At 37.1% G+C, this 19,642-nt stretch overlaps 1 protein-coding gene across 1 annotated transcript in view; it reads left to right on the top strand.

The window, feature by feature from the left end:
- selenoi (selenoprotein I) overlaps positions 1-18,283 on the top strand; it is a 67,188-nt gene extending 48,905 nt beyond the window's left edge. The window contains exons 6-10 of the mRNA XM_078541504.1: positions 30-138; positions 3,589-3,637; positions 4,271-4,451; positions 8,292-8,474; positions 11,209-18,283. Coding sequence (XP_078397630.1) covers positions 30-138; positions 3,589-3,637; positions 4,271-4,451; positions 8,292-8,474; positions 11,209-11,274 — 588 coding nt within the window. The 3' untranslated portion in view covers positions 11,275-18,283. The remainder of the gene's footprint in view (positions 1-29; positions 139-3,588; positions 3,638-4,270; positions 4,452-8,291; positions 8,475-11,208) is intronic.
- The last annotated feature ends 1,359 nt before the right edge of the window (positions 18,284-19,642 follow it).

The raw sequence follows: 19,642 nt of genomic DNA on the forward strand, positions 1-19,642 counted from the left end.
AAAGCTTAGACCTCTTAATTCTCTTCCAGACTATTTCAATTGTATACATCATAACTGCTATAGTTGGCGTTGAAGCTTGGTATGGACCCATCTTCCTTAATTTCCAGTACAGAGACCTCTTCAGTGTCATGATTCTGGGTATGTAGCTTTAGTTAAATATGGCAAGAGTTATCAGTGTGAAAAACAGTATTAAAAATTCATTAAGCATGGTGAAAATATAGACTCCGAAGTTGTGCCTCTGTGCTTCACATAGGATGTAGGTTCCCATCTGCGGGGGGTGAGCTTTTGATCTCAGCCCCACTGTCAAAGGACAGTCATTTGTATCCCTTCAGTCCGAGTGGGAGAATGTTACTATCTTGTCCTTCTGACTCGGGAGTGTTGCATAGACCTGTAAAAGGAGTACATTTAAACAAAATCATGAAATTAGATTCTGAATCAAAGATTAATTTTATTGTAAATAAAAACACAAAATGCTGAAAATGCTCAGGTCAGGCAGCATCTGTGGAGAGAGAACCAGTGTCATGACAGTGGATTACAGTCCCAAATTACTTACGGGCATATTGCATTTTTTAAGGAAGACGTCTTTTTTTTTTTAAAAGACATACAAGCAAAGACACCGATCAAAAGATGGCTGAGAATGTAAAGTAACCACTTTCTGGAAAATTCCTCTGTGGGTTATAGTTGACCGACTGGTCCAGAGAGAACATGGGATGTCGCACCTAAAAAGTTTTCAAGGCCAACTTCAGACAGAGACACTTGAAAGGAAGAAATAAAATGCAAAAGACTGAACTTTAATCTCCTGTGGTTGCAGAGACGATGGAGACTGCCACATCTCAGTAGACATCCAAAACCTATCTCCTGTTGAGTTATATTTCAGAGTGTAGAAATGGTCTGAGTTGAAAGAAAACGGACTATGGGCAAAAGACATGTTTGATTTTTTTCCCTTCCAGGAAATAGGTTAAAAAGCTAGCTGCAGAGCTGATCTGCATGTGCTAGTGTTCTAGTGTGCTGTGATAGTCACAGCAGAAGATCATCAGCTAGGCATCCTTGCAGCTTGCAGGCAAAAGTCAGTCTCTCTCTCGCTCTTTCTTTTCTCTCTCTCTCTCTCTTTATTTTCTCTCCCTCTCTCTCTCTCTCTCTCTTTCCTTTCTCTCTCTCTCTCTCTCTCTTTTCTCTCTCTCTCTCTCTCTCTCTCTCTCTTTTCTCTCTCACTTTTCTCTCTCTCTCTCTCTCTTTCTTTTCTCTCTCTCTCTCTCTGTCTTTCTTTTCTCTCTCTCACTCAAAAAGGAAATAGGACAGCTTCTTTGGCCAACCTGCAGAACCAAGTGTCTCCAAACCAAATGCTAAACTGCCAAAGTCAGCTCCCCCGGAATCACCCAACTTAACGCAGCAATGTTCCGCCATCTATGCCTCACGGACAAGCCAAAGACTGATTTGTATAACTTTTAAAATTTTTATTTGGACTCGACTTCCCATTCCTGATCTGTGTATATGTGTTTTGCGTTTTTATTATTTTTTTTCTCAGGTTTTCAGTAACTGATAAACTTACTCTTTCTTTGACTCAACAAAGCCTGGTTAAATTGTCTCCTTAAACATAAATACATTTGGACTGGGAAAAGGTATCCACGGGAGGAAGGGATCCCTTTTAAATTAACCTTGTCCAGACCTCTTCCATCCATGTATCTATCTAATTTATTCTTAAAACTTAAGAGTGAGCCCGCATTTACCACGTCAGATGGTAGCTCGTTCCACACTCTCACCATTTTCTGAGTGAAGAAGTTCCCCCTAAACCTTTCCCCTTTCACCCTAAAGCATTTTGGCTTTGTATTACTCATTTTGCCATATTGTTTTTTTTACTGGCAACTTATGCTTAAGAGAAGTTCTGAGCACAAGTGTGACATACAGTTAGGAGAAAAAGAATTGCATTTTTTGTGGGGCGCGCAGGAAGGTTCCAAATTAATGTTTCCTTAAATCTCTACACAGATTTGAATATCCCATTTTTCTGTTTAGCTTGTAGGTCATGTGTGAGGTAGTGTTTTTAAAACTCACTTTAGACTGCTTTCACATTTCAAGTGTTAGCCCAAACATCATGTCCAAGTTTGGCCTGGTTGTGTTGTTGAAGCAATCAGGTCAAATTCTGCATTCTTATTTTTGGGACAAGTCTTCAGGCAATTATAGACTGAATTTTGCTTAAACGGGTCCAGGTTGCACATTAACACCATGAAGAGTTTGGAACTCAAAAATAGAGTCGGTGTTATTGGAATTTAAATATAAAACCAGGATAAAATACATGTTAAAAGATGCCATGTAGGTAAAATAAAAGTTGAGATGTAAATGTAGGTGATAGACAATGCCAAAAATACAAGCAGGCAGAAATAAAACTGTGGCTGGATTTTACCACCAATGGCGAAGCAACTGTGCTCCCTGCTGACTTTGAAGAATGTTGCCCACAAAGATCTAGCGATCTCTATGGCATTGCTTTTTGCTTTCTCAGTGGCAGTTTTTATCTGGCGCCAAGTTAAGTGGATTTCTTGCAGTGCAACAGCAGTGTTGTCAGCAAGCAAAGTAGGCAGTTAATCACATTGAAGTATTCTCACAAACAATAAACCAGAAAGTTCATGCCCTCCACTTTTTTAACTTAATTCCAGTTACAACAAGATGTAACTTTGGGGAGTTACATTGAGGCCAACAGCATAAGATTTCATTAATTCAGTAGATTTTCTGTTGATTGTAGTCCGGGGTGCGTCAACAGGAACAGCGTAGAATTGCCTAAAGCAACTTTCGGATTTCCATGTTATTCCATGCATGTGTGGACTCCAGAGGTTGCTGTCAGTTTCTGAAGAGTAAGGATAGTGAATGCTGACAATTTTGCTGTCATCACTACCACAAAGTCCAGACCTTTAAACTCTCTAAATTAGGATTGACCAAACTGTTTGACTCTGTGAGCCATGTAAATGCATGCCATGGAGCCCCATGGACTATTTATGATGTTTAAGACAATATTCTCATTAATTTTCCTATATGTAAAGCTAGTGATGCTAACCTATTTTGGTGTTCTGATTTAGGAATTATTACTAATGAGGCATAAGAAATTCAAACAGGATAAAGCAGATGTGAGACATCTAATATGAATAAGACTATGACCTGAGCTTCCTGGGCTAGATTACCAGGACATGAATGTCAGAACTAGTCCATGGGCCATAGTTTGGGTCCTATGGTCACTATGCTTCAATGATCTAACTGTTACAGCACCAGAAATTTTTGACATCTCCTGACTGTAATACTTGGTTTTTCAACATCACATTAGTGAATTGAAATCTAACCAGGTGGGAAGACATTGGGCATTAATTAACTTTATTTGTCTTAAAACTTCTAAAATGTGGGGCAATGGTATTACATTTATGACTGAGCACCAGAAATATTGAAGCATTGTTCCCATCTTGAACATACCATTTTCCTTAATTGGGTGGTTTGGATGTGGAGATTTTCTCAGCCTGCCATTGCAAATTTATTGAAAATGTTGGTCACCTAGTCTGATGGACATATACTGTTGCTTATGAATTGACAATTAATTCATTTGTTTTCTAGGTTGTGCCTTTATCGTCACATTTCCTGTGAGTTTGTATAATGTTTTCAAGTAAGTACCTGCTTTAGATAAATTCAAATTGCTTCCATGTTTGTGAAGTTTTGTCAAGTGTTAATGTTATCATTTGAAAATTTTCTTTTAAAAATGTATTTTAAAAGCTAATGATTGCTATTTTGAATAACCTTATTGAATGCTTGGTGTTCTTAACCTCAATCACAAATTTAGTCTATATAGCAGCCTCATTTACTCTTTATTCCAATATTCTTTGAAATGAATTTGGAGACATAATATCCTTCATGTTTACCTGTTCATTGGGCCTGGGATTCTAAATGCTTTTGAGATTAGCTATGAAGATATAATATATATTGTGCTTGGATGATGTATAGCATCTGTGAACTTTAGGGCAAATTATTAAGTACATTCAAGGAAAGAAATGCCTTGGAAACCCAAGTTTTGCAAAGTAATGTACAATAGTATAGAGAGTAAAACCTTGCAGCGGGGGTGGTATCATTTTGGGGGGTCTATTTTAAGCTCAAAGTTTGAATTTTTGAGGAGTTATTTGCGCTGTACTGCATGGTAAAGCATTTTATTATAAACATAGCATTATAAATATTTTGGCCTAGGAAATTTGCATAACTGAGGTAGAGTTTGACTATTTTGACTAACTGTGCTCTCAATTCCCAGAGCATATAGGTCTAACACCCTGAAGCACCATTCCTTTTATGAAGCCATGCTGCCGTTCATCTCACCAGTATTGCTTTTTGGTCTTTGCACGTTCTGGGTCTGTACATCACCATACGATGTTATAGGGAAACATCCAAGAATAGTATACTTTTTGGTTGGCACAGCATTTTCTAATATCACGGTAAGATCCACTCATACAAATTATTTGTAGGATTTCGCACGATTAAGAGGAAAATAGCCTGCTTGTTGCTCTTAAGTTGGTTGCTAAGTGATGCATGAACTGTGGCACTGCTGGGTTAGCAGTTAATAGACGTAGACCATTCAGTGGCACTGTATATTTTACAACATCACTGGGCATTTTGAAGGGGCAATAAACCTTCTGAAACCCTGAATGTGTTGTTGTCATGTATTTCCCTAATGGTACATCAAAGGAAAATGTTACATTTCTATTTCAGTATTACTTCTGATGATGTACTTACAGCATGTTTGTCTATGGCAGCAGCCCATCTATCGATGCATCATTTACAGACCTATTCCTATTTGGATCAGTGGTTGATCAGTTTTTTTAAACGTTTCTCATCAATTAATCATATTTAGAGCCAAAGCAGGTTTGTGTTCTTAACTGTCAATTGGATAGATCTTTGGGAATAGTCTCACAACCATGCTTATTCATTTTCTGCTTTAAGCTGTGCTGTCTCTCTTTGAGATTGAAAAATAACTCAAAAGCATTGTCTGAAAGCTGTGGGACTGATGGCAACCATCTTTTTGATGCCCAGTGAAAATTTCTCTGAACTTCCTTGGTGCCTCAATCAGTTTCCAGTTGAGAATAATTTGAGTAGCCCATGCTAACATGGTGGACACCAGAACCCGGCAGTGAAGTACAATCTTGACGACTGATTTTTGCATTGGTTAACATTTTTTTGGGAGGCTGCGAACTCACTTGCATGATTTGTTGAAATGTGGCATATTCATGCAGCGGTGTGCAACTTAAAGCAGTATATCTAATGGACTTTCAGAATGCTGTTCCATAACCAACAGGTGTGGCTCTCTTTTAGAGTCGTTCCTTTGTGTTAACGGGGAGAGATTTGTTTACTATTATCTTACAATCTTTGCTGATTGACAATTGTTAAATATTGATTACTCGGTACTTTTGGATACTTCATTCACTTGTTTTAGAACTGTTTGACAATAGGAAGAATTATCAAAGCTCACGAGATGGGTAGTCTGGAATGCTTGTACTACTTAATTGTTGGATGCTCTTTTAATGAACAGCAAATTCACAAATGTTCTTAGTTTCTGTAGTAAAAATGGTGATAGTTTCAAGAAAACCTTCCACCAATAAGGTCCTTGATGGAAAAAGTCAAGATTTTTGAATTTTATTAGCCTTTATGAACCTTCAGTTTGAAAACATGCAAGCTCCTGAGTGAGTAACCCTTTCTCGCCAAATCATGAAAGAAGTCAGGCAGCAAATTATACATTGTCATCTATTGCTTACCCTCAAATGCAATTAGCAGTACTTAAATATCGAGGAAGGAAACAATTTGTAGGTGAGAGTTTATTGGCAAAATAAATGAGGTTATTAAGGTTATAAAGGCAGTTCACATATTTCACAGTAATTCAATCATTACCATAAGACATAGGAGCAGAAGTAGGCCATTCGGCCCCGTGACTCTGCTCTGCCATTCAATTAGATCATGGCTGATCTGAATCCTCAATTCCACTTTCCTACCTTTTCCCAATTACCCTTGATTCCCTTATAGATTAAAAATCTGTCCATCTCCGCCTTGAATATACTTAACGACCCAGTTTCTACAGCCCTCTGCGGTAAAGAATTCCACAGATTAACTACCCCCTGAGAGAATAAATTCCTCCTCATCTCTGTTTTAAATGGGTGACCCCTTACTCTGAGATTATGCCCTCTGGTCCTAGACTCTCCCACAAGGGGAAACAACCTCTCAGCATCTACCCTATCAAGCCCCCTAAGAATCTTTTCTGTTTCAATAAGGTCACCTCTCATTCTCCTAAACGCCAATGAGTACAGGCCCAACCTACTCAATCTTTCCTTATAAGAAAATCCCTCCATACCCGGAATCAACCTAGTGAACGTTCTCTGGACTGCCTCCAATGCCAGTATTTCTTTCCTTAGATAAGGGGACCAATAATGTTCACAGTATTCTAGGTGTGGTCTAACTGGTCCCTTGTATAGTTTTAGCAAGACTTCCCTATTTTTATACTCCATTCCCTTTGAAATAAAGGCCAACATTCCACTTGCCTTCTCTATTACCTGTTGAACTTGTATGTTGACTTTTTGGGATTCATGCACAAGGACTCCCAAATCCCTCTGTGCTTCAGCCTTCTGCAGTCTTTCTCCATTTAAATAATATTCAGCTCCTCTATTCTTCCTGCCAAAGTGCATAACCTCACATTTTCCCAAATGATATTCCATTTGCCACTTTTTTGCCCACTCAATTAACCTGTCTATATCTCTCTGTAGACTCCTTGTGTCATCCTCACCACTTGCCTTCCCACCTATTTTTGTGTCATCTGCAAACATTCATTTCCCTCATCCAAGTCATTAATATATACTGTAAATAATTGAGGCCTCAGCACTGATCCGTGTGGCACTCCACTAATTACAGGTTGCCATCCTGAAAATGCCCCCCTTATCCCAACTCTCTGTCTTCTATTAGTTAGCCAATCCTCTGTCCATGCTAATATACTACCCCCAACACCATGGGCTCTTATTGAGTAGCCTTACGTGCAGTACCTTATTGAATGCCTTTTGGAAATCCAAGTATATTACATCTACTGGTTCCACTTTATCTATCCTGCTTGTTACCTCCTCAAAGAATTCTAATAAATTTGTCAAAAGAATTCTAATAAATTTGTCAGGCATGATTTCCCCTTCATGAAGCCATGCTGACCTAACTATTAAGATCAGTGTTTGAGATTGATATAAATTGCGAATAAATGCTGGCAAATTAATATTGGACAGCTAGTTGATTAAATGGGTGTAATACATTTGATGTCATTAGAACAATAATAATCTTTCCCAATCATTTTCAACTTGAACTAATTCATGTGACCCTTTGCTGCTGCTGTCACTCAACATGACATTTGAAACAAGCCATGAACCTAACAACAAATATATGGAATATACTTGGGGCTTCTTGTTTAAGCATGGCAGCGCACAGGGATTCATGTGCTATCTTTTATTGAAGTTACTGCACTTTTCAAAATTTGTAATGTTTTTTACTTAAATGTTGTAGAAATTATAATCTTAGTATATAACTATAGCAGGAAATTGCTTTGAGTGGTCGGGTTGCCAACTGTGATTAAATGTATTTCTGGAGGTTTCATCACATGACTTGCCCCTATGCTCCAGCCATTAGTCAGCCAACATGTGCATCCTTGTGACGTACTGCCTTCCTATGCTAATTGGAAAGCAAAAAGAATCATTATCCAATTGGCCGATGCTTGGCTGTGAGCCAACCAGGCGTTTTTCACCATTTTCAATATTTTTATATCTGGTAAAGAGAGATGTTCAAAGAAAATCACAAAAAAACCCAATCTTTTTTCATGTTCCAGTGATTCCAGGATTTGACACAGCAATGTCCTGGAGATTGATCTTCAATTCCTGGAGACTCCAAGAGTAGCCTAATCATCACACAACAGAGATTGCATACATTTCAGTTATTGTCTTTACTGTGTCCAAGAAGTAAACACAATATTCTAAAAACTATAAGAAAATTGCATTTATACAGTGCCTTAACATTTTTGAAGCGCAGTCATGACTGTGGGAATTTGTGCCAAATTGTCTGCTGGATTTGTATACACAAAGTGCAAAGCCCCAAAACAGTAACTGGAATGAACTGGATAAACTATAGAACTTGGCTAGTTCATCAGGAGCATTCCCTGTCCACTTTTTGGAAATGTTGATTTTTTTTGGATTATCAAGAAACATGCTTGTCCTTTTATTTGTATAACTGTGAGTAACTGCTTGTTTTCTTCTACTCTGCAGTGTAAACTCATAGTTTGCCAGATGAGTAACACTCGCTGTCAACCCCTCAGTTGGCTTCTTCTGCCGTTGGCTGCAGGTGTGATCTTTGTGATCTCTGGTATCCTACAAGACAAAGAATATCATCTTCTCATTGTTCTGACAACAGTAATAACCCTCGCACATATTCACTATGGAGTGTGTGTGGTGAGTAGATTGCGTATTTTGCCACTTTTTGTATTTCTAGTTATGCGGTAGTTAAATAATCGCTGTTAATTGCATTACATAGGACACAATAGCTTTAAAAGACAATACCGTTGAAGAGTAAAGACCAAAAACCTCTTTACCAATAATGATTGTATGCTGTGTTTTCAGCATTTCCATTTTAATTTTAGAATAGATGCTGGATGGCTCAGTGAATTAACATACACTTCTGGAGCTTAGAAAGTGGTCCAGGCTGATGAGATAAAAACGTTCTCTGTTTGCTGCTGTTTGGTGTTGTTTCTGACTAACATCTCCCTTATTGAGAAGTTGTTACAATTTTTATTTTGATTTATGTCAGTTTTATCAGATGTTTTCATTGCATTGTGTTGCATCAAGTATTTGGAGCTGCTTTGTCTTTGAGTTAGCCAAAATTTTAAAGAAAATGATTTAAGAGTATTGAAGTGATTTTCATAGCTGAGCTTTTGTTCTTGTGACTGTCTGAGTTTTGTCTCTATATCATTGGTTCTTGTGATGGCTGTGGCCATGTACATAGTGAACTAGAAAAAAACATGTACTTATCCCTAGGATAAAATACTTTTCAAATGGGTGAACTGACAAACAGGTGCAACAAGATTGCGATGAAGGGACACCGATAAGGGAAACATTCCAGGCGTGAGTGACCAAGAATTGAATGAATATAAATTGCATAATAAGGGTGAATGTGTAAAGAGCTCCAGGCAGTTTCAGAACAGTTCATAAGAAAAGAAAAATACCATAAATAACCCGATCCCCCTTTCAATTGAAAATGGATACAGGAATTAGGTAAGTGTCATTTTCTAGGAACTGAAAAATAACCTTTTTTTTAAAGCATAGTTAACGTTTCGAGTCCGAATGACCCTTCAACAGAACTAAGTAAAAATAGAAGAGAGGTGAAATATAAGCTAGTTCAAGGTGGGGTGGGACAAGTAGAGCTGGATAGAGGGCCAGTGATAGGTGGAGATAACCAAAAGATGTCACAGACAAAAGGACAAAGAGGTGTTGAAGGTGGTGATATTATCTGAGGAATGTGCTAATTAAGGGTAGAAAGCAGGGCAAGCAAGGTACAGATAGCCCTAGTGGGGGCGGGGTGGGGTGAAGGAATCAAAAAAAAGCTAAAAGGTAGAGATAAAACAATGGATGGAAATACATTTAAAAATGATGGAAGTAGGTGGGAAAAGAAAAATCTATATAAATTATTGGGAAAAAAAAGGGGGGGAATCGGAAAGGGGGTGGGGATGGAGGAGAGAGTTCATGATCTAAAATTGTTGAACTCAATATTCAGTCCGGAAGGTTGTAAAGTGCCTAGTCGGAAGATGAGGTGCTGTTCCTCCAGTTTGCGTTGAGCTTCACTGGAACAATGCAGCAAGCCAAGGCCGGACATGTGGGCATGAGAGCAGGGTGGAGTGTTGAAATGGCAAGCGACAGGGAGGTCTGGGTAATGCTTGCGGACAGACCGAAGGTGTTCTGCAAAGCGGTCACCCAGTCTGCGTTTGGTCTCTCCAATGTAGAGGAAACCGCATTGGGAGCAACGAATGCAGTAGACTAAATTGAGGGAAGTGCAAGTGAAATGCTGCTTCACTTGAAAGGAGTGTTTGGGCCCTTGGACGGTGAGGAGAGGGGAAGTAAAGGGACAGGTGTTGCACCTTCTGCGGTTGCATAGGAAGGTGCCGTGGGAGGGGGTTGCCCATCACCCCCTACACCTCAACCCCCTCCCACGGCACCTTCCCATGCAACCGCAGAAGGTGCAACACCTGCCCCTTTACTTGCCCCCTCCTCACCGTCCAAGGGCCCAAACACTCCTTTCAAGTGAAGCAGCATTTCCCTCAATTTAGTCTACTGCATTCGTTGCTCCCAATGCGGTTTCCTCTACATCGGAGAGACCAAACGCAGACTGGGTGACCGCTTTGCAGAACACCTTCGGTCTGTCCGCAAGCATTACCCAGACCTCCCAGTCGCTTGCCATTTCAACACTCCACCCTGCTCTCATGCCCACATGTCCGTCCTTGGCTTGCTGCATTGTTCCAGTGAAGCTCAACGCAAACTGGAGGAACAGCACCTCATCTTCTGACTAGGCACTCTACAGCCTTCCGGACTGAATATTGAGTTCAACAATTTTAGATCATGAACTCTGTCCTCCATCCCCACCCCCTTTCCGATTCTCCCCCTCCCTACCCCTTTTTTTTCCCAATAATTTATATAGATTTATTTTTCCCACCTACTTCCATCATTTTTTAAAGTATTTCCATCCATTGTTTTATCTCTACCTTTTAGCCTTTTTTTGATTCCTTCACCCCACCCCACCCCCCACTAGAGCTATCTGTACCTTGCTTGCCCTGCTTTCTACCCTTAATTAGCACATTCCTCAGATAATATCACCACCTTCAACACCTCTTTGTCCTTTTGACTGTGATATATTTTGGTTATCTCCACCTATCACTGGCCCTCTATCCAGCTCTACCTGTCCCCCCCCCCCCAAACCAGCTTATATTTCACCTCTCTTCTATTTTTACTTAGTTCTGTTGAAGGGTCATTCGGACTCGAAACGTTAACTGTGCTCCTCTCTGCAGATGCTGCCAGACCTGCTGGGTTTCTCCAGGTATTTTTGTTTTTGTTTTGGATTTCCAGCATCCGCCGTGTTTTTTGTTTTTAACCTTTTTTTAAACTTTGGGGTACAGTATTTTTATTCTATCTTACACAGGTGAATCAGCTGAGCAAACATTTTAACATTTACGTCTTCTCACTGAAGAAACCGAATACGGAATGACTAGAGGAGGAACAGAAAATTGGCTTGCAGGCTCCTGAAGTATTGTAAAGAATGACCGCCCCAGTAGCCTGTGAATGCTTCAACCATCACTGCAAACTGTGCCCACCACCGCCATCACCAACAGTAGAAAACAGAAGGTTCAGATGGTCCTCTATAAGTATTAAAATATTGTTTTGTAAGAAATTGACTGATAATAAAGGTTTAATAACTTAATTAAGTATGTAAATATACATTAACTGTGCACAAGCAAAGTTTGTGTGCAATTAGCTGGCACTGGATTTTTTTCTTTGATGTGATGCTCCTTTCAGTAAAGTTCTATTATACCATTGGGGTCTTCAGTAAAGTAGATGGTAACTTGTATCCAAGAAAACAGGCAAGAAATATTTCAGCAGACTTTCATTTTACAGATTCATAACCTAGTCCGTGGGCAACGTGATTATGCTTTTGTAAGTTGCACATTGGGAGCTCTGTCCACATCTTTATTTCAACATTTGTGTTCTAAAGGACAATTCCACCAAACTTATAATACTGGAAACTGAATGTTCACTTGCCTTTATAGCCCAATTGAGCAATACTGCTGATTTTGGAAATTGCAGGTTTTTAAAAAAAACTGGAATAGTAATAGAGCTTAGTATTGTAGGAGTTTGCCACAATCCTTATTAAAAGCATGTGTTTAAAAGCTTTTTTGAATGAGTAAGTTATAACGTTTATGAAGAGAATTGAATGAAAATGTAAAGTAATTTTGAAACTGTTGATTATCAGAAACAAATCAAAACCTTGAATTGCTGTTTTCACTTTTATTTCAAGTATTCAGTTTTGTGGTGGTGATTGCATGCCGATTTTCTACTCTTAATGATAGTTTTCTTCAATGGAGAGAATTGTGCTTGAATGAAGAGTATACTAAAAGTCTCAGAGCAAGGTATACTTGGAAGGAACAAGCATGACTAGCATTAATTGTGTTTAGTTTACAAAACACAATTTACAAAACCAGAGGTTTTGTACCTAAACTCTGTTTAGGAAAGGCAATGAATATATTGTGTGTATTTTCATATTTTGTCAATTACTGTCAGTCGGGGAGGTGGGTGGGTGGGGAAGGGTGGGGAAATGTTCAGACAGTCGTGCTTCATGGTGTAAGAATTCATACTTTTGTTAATCCAATTTGATGGATCCTTGTGTTAAGTACAATTTCATCAATGGACTCTTTTCCATAGAGGTACTGTATATCTTACTGGTGAAGCTTGTCATAATAAAACATTGCAATATTCATTTTCATATTACATCAGTGTAATTTCTGTTCAAAATATAGTTTGGCCCAGTAGAATAGCATCAGCTCTAATATTTTATTTACTATTTCATGCTATTTTGAACTGGCTTCAGTTTGTTTAAAGCAATTCAACTGGCCCAAATTAATTTATTGTAAAGATAGAAATTTAATTTAGTTATATTACACCTTGCATGCAATACTTAGAAAACTAAATAGTGCATCAATTTCATTTACAATTCAAAGCTGTATTATAGCTGCACACCACAATTGTATCAATAGTTTGTCTCCAAACATGGAACTACTGATTAAACTCTTGTACTAACATTATGACAAAACATCAAATCCTTTTGTTTAATATTTCACCTGTGGTTTGCATATGTTTATTTCTAATATTTTATATATATGTCAGTATTCTTAGGGGTGAGTACTTAAGTTTCAGCTTTGATGTAATTCAGTCAATTTGAAGCTGAAGTTCAGATTATAAGAAAATAAAAGTGCTCAATTCGACCATCCAATTTTCAATCAAAACACATATTTCAAATCCCACTTATGGTTTGTATTCAGTGTTCGAAGGAGACCACGACAAATAGTTTGACAATAGACTAGGCTATTTTATATCTCTGAAGGGTTCAACTCTTCATTCAAATATTTTTCTTAATCTTCAGCTTTGGTTTTCTGTGCACCTAACTTATCCCTTTTTGAACTTGTAGAAGAGATTATTAGACCCTCAGTGCATTAATTCAAATCAGAATGGAGACATTGATCTGGCTGATCTAGCAATAGTTTGGAAACCATCTCTTGCCTGTATACTGTAGATGTAGGATAACTGGGCTGCGAGACCTTTGTAAGAAGCTTTCAGTATCTAATTTGAAAAGGAACTATTAGAAATGCAAGCAGTTGTATAATGCAAGCAGTTGTATAAGCATATCCTATGCCATTTCCAGTAAGGTTTCAAACATCAACTGAGTAATTCATACAGAAAGTAGCAATTATAAATTGCTGCTTACATAATTACATAATTAGAGACATCACTATCTGTTTGCTACGATAAGGTCACTTGTCATATAGCTGTTTACAATTCGTTTTACTTTCCTCTCCATCTTCCATCTTCATTGCAGAAGTGCGATTGTGTCCAGTGGAACATTGGTTAATAATTGTTTAGTGTGAAGCATTGATGTGTGAACCATCTCACTATGGCTTTCGGTCATTATGGGTGCATGTTCTATGAATCATTCCCTACCAGCCATCATTTCATACAAAAATATGCAGGACACAGTTTCCATTCTTGCTGTTAACTAAAAATGGAACTGTTGTCCTACTGATATGAATGAATCTGTGGTTAAGGAGGCTATTTTAAATTACGCCGAGTCCATGATATTAGAAGTACAACTACAAATTCTGACTCACAAAATACAAAATTACTGGAGAATGTGCATATTCTGGTGGTGTAAATGGTTTTTTCCGTTGCACACTGTACTCAAATTTTCAGGCATTGAGTAAGGGGGTGAGGTGTCCGCAGAGCTTGTGTGCCTCTAGGTATCACAGGATTTTGCTATATTTTTATATTAAAGTCACAGTAGTAACCTGCAAAAAGTACAATTTTCCCCTAAATTATAAGCTTGAAATAAAAGTTTGATTAACCAGATGCCGTCTGGATAAAATGGTGAATGTTCTTGCATTCTCACGAGTAACTTGTGGAACTGACTTCTGTTTATGAAAGAAAAATTTAATATTGGACATTTCCCAAGCACAAAAGTCTTTTTTTTCTCTAGAATAGATAATTCAGTGGGTGCAGTTTTTATCTTGGGCTTTGATATTTCTTGCAGGACTGCAGTATTCTTCTAAGCCTTTTTGTTTTGTTTTAAACTATGAAATACATAGCAGAAAAAAAACAGAAAAGCTTATCAACCTTGCCTCCATTTTTTTTTACAGTGGCAGTCTAAATTTTCTAGAAAACTTCAAATGTTGGCTATGAAGGGCTGATTTTTGACTTTGTTTACATCCCTATTTATTAGCACAATTAGCTCAACTGTTATTTAGCACTGAGGTCTATAAACATTTTTATATGTAATTATGAAATGGATGCAGTAACTTTTGCCTTTGGTGGTTTTGGGTGCAAAGGTACATGGTTGTTTCCATATATCCTAAGTACCAGAGGTCCTGTACAGTCAGAATATTAAATTATTTCCACATGCTACGCTTTAGTCTTTCTATAATATTGACCCTTGAAGGATGTATACTGGATTCTGATGTGCTTTTCAAGCATGACATTCCAGTACATAGTGGAACAGTTCAATTTCCACACTGATTTTGAAATGTTTGCAAGCTAGTGAATTAGGATTCAACTATATCGAGATCTGTCTTCTATCTTTTGAAAGCAGATTTTATTCATATAGCTAATAAAACATTTTGCTGCTCACTTAAAATACTGACTTTTTAAATCTGTGTATAATTGTTTAACTGGTTTTATACTTTATGTGCATGCTCTATAATTTAAGAAGCCCAATTACAGTTGAACATTCACTGAAGTTATTCAATTATTGTTGATACTCAACCTTTTATCCATATAATTAACTTAAAACTGTACATTGATATTCAGATTATCTTGTTTAGATGTGTTCAGTAATATCTTACTGCCCTGATCTTTTGCTGAGATTATGAATGTTTGGGACTGCTCATTTTCTGTGTCTTCTCACTCCCACGTTTTCACAAGTTCCTAATGGTTTACTCGGGAACAAGGGAGCATGAAAAGTCAAGATGCACATGCTCAAATATAAAACTTTAAAAAAACTTATAAAACTTTAACTTATAAAAAAGTATAAAAACACATTAAGAAGTTCAGGATCTGTCTGGATTTATAAAATCATTTATCTGATGAATTTTTCCCTTTGTATCACTAACATAATGTATGATTAATGTGGATAAGATTTAATATGTTTTCACCTTGAGAAAGGAGTAATATTTTTTAAAAAAATATCCAGGCACTCAATAAAGTTATGAATTTTCTTTCCTGAAAATCTAAAATGATACAATATTGAGGTCTGCAGTCGCTATTTTTTCTTGGACAGAAATTGTTTTATGAGGGGGCTTCACAAAATGGCACATAATTTAAACACTTGTGAACACCTTACATTTTGACAACCCCTTCTGTTAAATGGAAAGATTAAGCAACAACGGTGAAATGAATTTGTTAACTGGTTGCAAATTAATTTTAATGCAGCTTTCCAGTCACCTTGTAAACAATGTTGAATATACGTTTTGTCAGAATTAATTCAAATTCTTTCTAAAGCCCTTTATGACTTTTGTACTCTTTTAACTCAAAGGCTTTCAATTAGGTGACAATTTAAAAGTCGCAAAGCAATGTTTTGCAAACCTTTTGTGTTTTAAGTTTCAAGTGTTTTAATTAACACTTGAACATTTATTTTGATAAATGTGCGAATCATTGGAAGGAATTTCATTTAAAGTTTCTTGTCATGCTTGGCTTTAGCATTCCTAATTGGCATACACACGCTCTGCATTGTCACAAAGTTATTTTGTATTTTCTTTGGCACTTTGATTCTTAATCTCTGATTATTAACTGATTTAATTATTTGCACACAAATCAGAGATTTCAGAGAAACCTGATTATTGCAGGTAGCCTTCTTGAGTAAAGAATGTTTAAAAATAGTTAATTAGCATGACATTTTACCTGATATTGAATGCTAACTCTAAAGCAAGAACATGCTTAGACTTTGAGAAAAAATGGGATGCGTACAGAAAAAATTGCCAGAAAAGTCTTAGTTATGAAACATCAGTAAAACAAACTGTCTTAATGTTTTTTAAGTTTAAGAGAAATATTTTCCCCCATACATTGGCATTTTGTTGTAACTCAGTCCATGTTTTACCCAAGTGCAGAGGTTTCATTGATTAGGTAACTATGATAAGAGGAAAAGCACTATTTGCAAATAGGATAGAGCAAGCATCATTTTACTGAATGAGATAAAAGGCACAAGAAGAAAAGATAGATAACTGCTGCACCTGCTAATTAGGGGCTCCTGAAGAAAGGTCTGCCTTTATTATGATGGATGTCTGCTTTTTTAAAACCAGTAACAGTTTATTCTTGAGAGCAAGAAGCTTTTTGACAATGCAAAATTTGCTCTTATAGCCTTAAATCATATTTTCAATGAGTTCAGTTCATCTTCTTGCAATATTTAATCTTGAAACTGATTTTTTAATTGACTTATCATAGTGCATACATTTGTAAGAGTTATCTGTCAGCCTTGGGAGAGAATTTTGAAAGAACCAAGATTGCACTTCAAAATGATGTGGTCATGTTCTTGGTGGTAAATTTGCAGTGGATTACCTTGAGTGACTGGTGTTAATTATCTTATTGTAATGGGACCATGTCAAATTGAGATGCAATTGAAGAATTAAATAATCATTCTGTTCAATTAAGATTGTCTGTTATGAATGTGTGCTATTCATTTGATTACACTATCAATTGCCAACTTGAGATTATTCTTATGTATAAAATACATCACACTAAAACCAACTACTTAATTTATTATTATTTCACGAGGATTGAATGTCTGACCTGCCTTTGTTTCTGACTCCATCTTAATGTTTATGAACAGTTATTTTGAAGAGCAAGTTATTAAGGAAACCCTTGCTGCCTTTGCTTGAAATACCCATTCTACCTCGTTAGCATTTATTAGCAATAGAATAACTGACTGATATCAGTCTAAGTGGTATTGCTACCCTAACTGGTACTAATATCTTCTTTAGAGATCATTATTATTACAATGCTCTCTCTCCTGCAAATCATTACTTTATTTCTATACAAAAATAACATCTAAACCAGAAAGCATACAGTATAAGCTGCATGCACTTATTTATAAACTCTGTGTATGCAGATGCTGAGGAACCTGTACAAATTTGAAACTGTAAACTAAGTATATGCTGATTCAGACTTGCATTGCATGAAGAGACACCTTGGTGGTACACATTCTATTGCTCATTGAATTTGCTGTCAAGCAGTGTCAAAAAATATAAGGCAGTATCTTGTCACATTGTCAGGGTTTTGTATTCCACAATTAGTGCATTCATGCTCAAATTCTGATGTACTTATAGTTCAAAACCAGAGCAAAATATGATCCATTGTCTTTGTATGGTACAGCAATTCCTTGATAATTGTTCTTTTGGTCTATGTTTTCAAGTCATTAAAAGAAACACATTTTAGGTGATTGCTTTCTCCACTTGAAGTAATGATCTACATTGTAATAAATAAGGAATTCACAGTAATGTTGCATACGGCCAAACCTATCATGCTCTCAAAGTACATATTGCATAGGTATGGCTTGTTTGAAAATGTATCTGAGGTCATTCAACTTTTATGTCATGTAGATAGATATATTACAACTTTCTTCCTGAATATTTTCCATATGCCACCTCTTCAAAATTCACGTGTTCAGTTAGTCGCATTACTTCCACACTGCTAACCTGCCTTTCATTTTTAACTGAACTTGGCTGGGAACTTCACATTGCATACAGAATGTGTCACATTCAGTGGTCATTGTGCACTGCTTCAGCAGAAGTAAAGTACATCACTGTTGTGGAACCCCACTCTCCTGTGACCATCAGAAAAAAATGTATGTCTGCTGTTGAATAAGGTCTATGGTAGCTTTATTTTAGTTTGTAAAATGCTACTACGTTATTTATTTATTGTAAAGACTAACATTGTGAAAGTTTAATAAAGCTGGAAAACAATAGCATTTTGATTTGTCTTCTCTCATAAGATACTTTAATATGATAATTACCTGAATATAGCTAAGTAATGCCAATTAGATATCACACTTTACTAAAAATGCCCTTCATACAAATCTTGTGCCCATGTTCCTTAACTGCAAAGTATGTTAAAGGGATATTGACTTCATAGAAAAACATCCTGAAAGCTTATGCTTAAATTCTGACAAAATGATGCACAACTTACGCATTCCAAAACAATAGCAAACTTTGCCAACACATTTTCATGAATTGTAATTGTTTCTATAACTTGAGCTTGGATTTTTTGATGTACCAGATCATAGCCGAACTTTCCTTTTCCTATTCGTGCAACTGGCCATGCTGATTAAACGCAAAGGTTTTTGGACTTTAAAATTGTTCTATTTTCTTCAGTACCACGTCCCTCATGGAAGACCAGAAAATATCTTCATGCTGAAATAATTTGGTGACGGTCTGGTCAAGGCAAAGGTCAATCTATGTTCCTATAACACAAATAGACTATTTAGCCCCTTGAGCATTTTTTTGTTGCCTTTCAATGAGATCATGGCTCATCTATGACTAAATCCCATATCTCTTAGGTAACTTTGGATGACAAAAATCTATCAATCCCAGCATTAATTGCCATTTGTGGAAGAGAGTTTCAAACTTCTAAAATCTAGAAATGCTAGAATCTATTATAAAGGATTTGATAACTGGGCACTTAGAAAATAATGGTAGGATTGGACAGAGCCAACATGGATTTACGAAAGGAAAATCTTGTTTGACAAACCTGTTGGAACTTTTTGAGGATGTGACCAGCAGGAAAGATAAGGGGAGCCAGTGGAAGTGATATATTTGGAATCTCAGAAGGCTTTTGATAAGGCCCCACACAAAAGTTAGTAAGCAAAATTAGAGCACATGGGATTGGGGTAATATATTGGCATGGATTGAGGATTGGTCCATGGACAGAAAGCAGAGTAGTGATAAACTGGTCATTTTCAGGTTGGCAGGCTGTTACTAGTGGGGTACCGCAAGGATCAGTGCTTGGGCCCCCAGCTATTCCCAATTTTATCAATGATTTGTGTGTAGGAACCAAATGGGATACTTCTATGTTTGCTGATGGCAGAACTTGGTGCGAATCTGAGTTGTGAGAAGGATGCAAAGAGGCTTCAAGGGGATTTAGATAGGCTGAGAGTGGACAAGAATATGGCAGATGGAAATGTGTCAAAATGTTATCCACTTTGATAGGAAAAACAAATGCAGAGTATTTCTTAAATGGAAAGAGATTGGGAAGTGTTGATGTCCAAAGGGATTTGGATGTTTTTGTACATAAATCACTGAAAGTTAACATGCAGGTGCAACAAG

Source organism: Cetorhinus maximus, chromosome 5 (genome assembly GCF_964194155.1).
Source record: "Cetorhinus maximus chromosome 5, sCetMax3.hap1.1, whole genome shotgun sequence".
Classification (NCBI taxonomy): domain Eukaryota; kingdom Metazoa; phylum Chordata; class Chondrichthyes; order Lamniformes; family Cetorhinidae; genus Cetorhinus; species Cetorhinus maximus.